This window comes from Miscanthus floridulus, chromosome 8 (assembly GCF_019320115.1).
Source record: "Miscanthus floridulus cultivar M001 chromosome 8, ASM1932011v1, whole genome shotgun sequence".
NCBI lineage: Eukaryota > Viridiplantae > Streptophyta > Magnoliopsida > Poales > Poaceae > Miscanthus > Miscanthus floridulus.
In genome coordinates, this window is record NC_089587.1 from 207,260,879 (window position 1) to 207,265,709 (window position 4,831).

The 4,831-nt window shown below is 53.4% G+C and overlaps 1 protein-coding gene across 1 annotated transcript; it reads left to right on the top strand.

Moving 5' to 3' along the window:
* The first annotated feature begins 326 nt into the window (after positions 1–326).
* LOC136474721 (uncharacterized) lies at positions 327–3,743 on the top strand. The gene is made up of 3 exons (XM_066472282.1): positions 327–792; positions 2,695–2,837; positions 3,393–3,743. The coding sequence occupies exons 1-3, from the start codon at positions 522–524 to the stop codon at positions 3,483–3,485; spliced, it is 507 nt and encodes a 168-aa protein (XP_066328379.1). The 5' UTR covers positions 327–521; the 3' UTR covers positions 3,486–3,743.
* The last annotated feature ends 1,088 nt before the right edge of the window (positions 3,744–4,831 follow it).

Here is a 4,831-nt window from a genome sequence, read left to right on the forward strand (position 1 = left end):
AGCTTCCCTCCCCCGGCGGCCAAAAACCGCGTCGGCCGTCGGATCTTTTTGCCGACGATAAGGAATTCCGAATTCAAGTATCCATCGCATCGGTTTCACCGCGCCACTGGCCCAAATACGGGTGCGTGCGCCGGCCAGCCAGGGCACGCACGACGCCGAGCCGAGCCGAGCCGAGCACCAACCACCGGTTCGCATCGCACGCTCGGCAACCGTTAGCGCGCAGCGCCATACGCGAGGCGCAACCGCGCGAGCCCAGCGCAGGCATCCGAACACGGCGCGTAGTACGTGGCAGGCAAGCCGCAGGGGTAGAAAAGGAGGAAGAGCAGTGGGTGGGTTGGCTTGGCGCCTTGGCTGGTCGCGGCATCCGGCATATATACCACCTCGGCACTAGAGCGGAGCGGTTGCTCTTGCTCTCGGCTCTCCCCCTCTTTCTTCTATCGTCGTCGCCGCTCCGGCGCTCCCCGGGCTCGCTCGCTCGCGTGCGCGGCCCACCCAGCAGAGCAGCAGGCAGTCGGCGCAGCATGGGGAACTGCCAGGCGGCGGAGGCGGCGAACGTGCTGCTCCAGCACCCGGGCGGGCGCGTCGAGCGGCTCTACTGGTCCACCAGCGCCGCCGAGGTCATGCGCGCCAACCCGGGCCACTACGTCGCGCTCGTCACGCTCCGCGTCGCCGAGGAGCGGCAGGACGACCCCGGCGGCGAGCGGCGCACCGTACGCCTCACGCGCGTCAAGGTGCTCAAGCCCAAGGAGACGCTGCTCCTCGGCCACGTCTACCGCCTCATCACCACCCAGGGTGCGTCGTCCGTGCTTAAAAATAAAGGGAAAATTGGTTTCGTGGCAACCTTAGATCACAGCATTAAAAAAATACCATCGAAAGACATCTGGTACGTAAAATACCACCAAAAGAATAGACTGTTATCTTCAAATAGCATTCCGCCACGGTAGCCGTTTTTGCCGTGAATTCCTCCGTTGAGATGTTCTCCCATTTTAGAGAAACAGAGCGCACACGCCGGCATACGGGCACAGCCCGATTCACCCTAGAGAGGGCACAGCGGCCGTGACTGACCTACCGGCGGCCTTCGCTGTGGCCGGCCGCATGTATCGATGTCAGTGGCGTGGCCTGATATGGCTCATAGGAGCATGGCCCTGTGCCCGCGCGGCATGCAACACGGGAGACTGCGGCGGCATGCAGCAATGGCGAACCCGACGACTACAAGGTCGGCGCGAGTACACGTCAGGTGTGTGGGGGTGCTAGAGGGGCTGTTCAGGGCATGGCTTGTGTGGGGTTAAGTAAGAGCGATGGGGTGGCTCACCATGCGAAAAAAACACAAGCGTCTACGCCTGGCGTCGAGCAGGACGGAGGCGCCCCCGCGAAGCACGGCTACCGGCGAAGTTTCGGCCGAAGGAGGAGCACGTGATGGTGGTGGACGCGGAGCAGTGTAGCTGGCTTGGTGGAGGCGCCTCCGATTGGAGCTGTCCGCGGGAGTTCCCCGCGCGGCGGCCATGGCGAGCAGCAGGAACAACGCACCTGGCGGCGGCAGGATCCAGCGTCCTAGAGAGGATTTGCCCAGTTCAGGTGAGCCGCGGTCGGAAGAAGTCCGGACGGACGTGGTGGTACGCTCAGCCGAGGCACTGGTGGTCTGCGCCCATGGGAACAGCGACGGCGAACCGAGAGCCGGCCATGGCGGTGGACAACAGCAGTTTTGGCGACATGATGTGGCTCCTGTCCAGAGTTGTTTGCTATCGTGCGCAGGGGTGAGAACATGCTGGCGGAGATGGTGGGGCACACGGCTCGGCAGTGGTACGGTGGTGCCAACTGTGGGGAACGGTGGTGGTGAGAGCTGAGAGCAAATCGGCGGCTCTGAGCTTGGCGTCCAGGCACAGGCACAGGCAGCGGCAGCCGTCGTCCTAGGTCCCAGCCATCGCGAGTACTCCTATATGCATGCACGTAAACTCGATTGCTCTTGCATGCGTCGTGAGCTCATTGATAGATGATCCATGCCCGTACGCACAGTCGCACACAGGGCACTGGTCTCCTGGCAGTGTCCACGGAGGTGAGGCCGTGAGGCAGCTGCGGCCGCCGCCGTGTGGACCCGACGCGGCTAGGCCGTGCGAGGTAGCCACACGACGTAGGGCATGTGTCGCTGTCTATCGGCGTAACCATGCCCAACCATGCAACTGGGCTGAGGAAGAAAGATGTCTCGATGGAGGATTTCACGGTACTGCAGCCACCGTGATAGAATACTATTTGAAAATAACAGTTCATTCTTTCGGTGGTATTTTACGTGATGGACGTTTTTTATGGTATTTTTTGAATGTCGCGATCTTTTGACGCTGTGAAACCAATTTTGCCGAATAAGCGCGTGTTCAGTTGCGTGAAGTTTGGATTTTAAGCTACTGTAGCACTTTCGTTTTTATTTGACAATTAATGTTCTATCGTGGACTAATTAGGCTCAAAACGTTCGTCTCGCAATTTCCAACCAAATTGTGCAATTAGTTTTTTTTTCCGTCTACATTTAATGCTCTATGCACGTATCACAAGATTCAATGTGATAGGTACTGTAGCACTTTTTGGGAAAAATTTTTGGAACTAATCAAGGGCTAACAATCCTATCAGTCCAGTACGCGCGTGCATGTATGCCCTGCGGCAAACTGATGAATCAACAGGCTGCTAACTTGCGCTGCGCTGCTGCAGTGGTGACGAAGGCGGTGCAGGCGAGGAAGGAGAAGCAGAGGAAAGCGCAGCAGCAGCTGCTGGGGTCGAGGCAGGGCACGCCGAGGGGCGCGGCCGAGGAGGAGGACGACGACGAGGCAGCCTTGGACGCCAGCCTTGATCAGGTGATTATTACATGGATGGATTAGACTTTGCCTCTCCAATCCAACTGCTTTCCGATGTTCCCATGCACGCTCTCGCCATGACCCGTACGGCGCCTTTAGTTGCTTCTTCAGGGTAGTTAGCTGTTCATCTTCTCGTGACTATCCTCATCACCTGTTCTTGTCACTGGAATTTCTGCACTGTAGAAAAATTCTGACATAACTGAGAATCGTAATCATGACAAGTAAACAAAACGGTTAAAAAAACTAATAAGTAAATAAAATATCACAATTTAAACATTCCAGGTGAAATGCATACAAGAAGATTGTAGTATCTTTTTTAGGGAAAAAAAGAAGAAGTGTAGATAACTAACTGATGGCTGATGCTGCTATAGCACCCAGAAGGAAGTACAGCATTAGATTAGGGGATAGATTAATAGGTGAGTTTCAACTAATGTCAGGGCCGGGGGAGGAATCATTTCCGGGAATCTTTTCCTTTTCCTACGGATTTTATTAACCACGCAACATGCAAAGGTTCCTTCTTCTGATTACTCTTCTGCTCTTCCCATCTGACTGCAGTTGGCGCGTCAGGACAACGGCAGCCGGAGCTCCAGTGCGCGGCACCGGCAATGGCGGCCGTCGCTGCAGAGCATCGACGAGGCCACGAGCTGATATGTCAGCTCAATACACTCATGCCACACAAAACCGTAGGGCCGTAATCATTGACCCGTGGACCTGTATTTTCGGTGATCACCTGGCCTGGATTAGTTCGTCGCAAGGGTTGCTATTGGCCTACTGCTACATTTGCACACTGTGAGTTGGAGTTGGACACCCTGGGATGAGAGGGCTGCTTCAGATCATGCAGTATGTAGCCTCGGATCCGTGTAAATTTTCAGGTGTTTGTTAGTCAGACTGCTTTGCTTCCCCCGCCCCCCCCCCCCCCCCCCCCCCCCCCCCCCCCCCCCCTCCATACGGTTTGCACATCGAATCATATAAGTAACAAATTAGAGTACTAGCTTACTATTAGATTTACAACCAGACATGTCATGTACTTGCTACTCTCTTGCAGATGGGAATCGAGCGTATAGCTTTTGAGGATATCGCTGTGTCGTTTCTTTAGTATTCGCTGTTGACGCCAAATAGGCAATCATAAACTCAGTGCCAATGATGCCGGCAGCAGTTGGTGGAATCATCAGAGCCTTTTGGGTTGGAAGCTCAGCATGCGTATTATTCGCGTCGGCGATGCTTAGCTTAGCGCCTGTCCTGACGAATGGGCTCATCAGCTCATGCACATTCGTTTAAGCCGTCGCTGATGCTGTAGAACAGGACAAACGGCAAGGGTTTTGAAACAGATACCACGATTAATGGCCAATGGCACTACCTGCTAACCACTTGCTAATCTATGCAATCGGCTCCAAGTTGAGTTCAGCTGCCTGGTGCTGGCCATCGGCCGTCCTAGTAGCAGTAATCAACTATAAGCTTCCGCAACACTTGCATTGCAATTTGTGCAGAGTCAAAATAAGGCCCTGTTTGGTTTTACATTTGCTCCTAAAATTTCTATCACATCGAATGTTTAGATATATGCATGAAGTATTAAATATAGACTAATTACGAAACTAATTACACAACTTGCGACTAATTTGCGAGACGAATCTTTTAAGCCTAATTAGTCCATGATAACGTGGTGCTACCGTAAATATATGCTAATGATAGATTAATTAGGCTTAAAAAATCATCTCACAAATTAGCCTTCATCTATGTAATTGGTTTTATAATTAATTTATATTTAATATTTTTTATTAGTATCTAAATATTTAATGTGATATAAATTTTAGAAACCACGGTAAAACCAAACACCCCTAAAGCACCTCCACAGCTCAAGATGCCAGCTCTCCTCATTCACCGTCACCGTGGTGTTCATATGATGGTTGATGGTGCCAGCTTTTGACTAGCCACCGCCCACCACACGTACGGTTTGCTGATCGACGTGTCTGTCTTTGGCCGAAAGGCGAAGGGGG

Bases quoted from the DNA above. Each gene is read 5' to 3' on its own strand.
- LOC136474721 (XM_066472282.1), top strand. From the start codon at position 522: ATGGGGAACTGCCAGGCGGCGGAGGCGGCGAACGTGCTGCTCCAGCAC. The intron at 793-2,694 runs GTGCGTCGTCCG...GCGCTGCTGCAG, and splicing joins CCGCCTCATCACCACCCAGG to TGGTGACGAAGGCGGTGCAG. The intron at 2,838-3,392 runs GTGATTATTACA...ATCTGACTGCAG, and splicing joins TGGACGCCAGCCTTGATCAG to TTGGCGCGTCAGGACAACGG.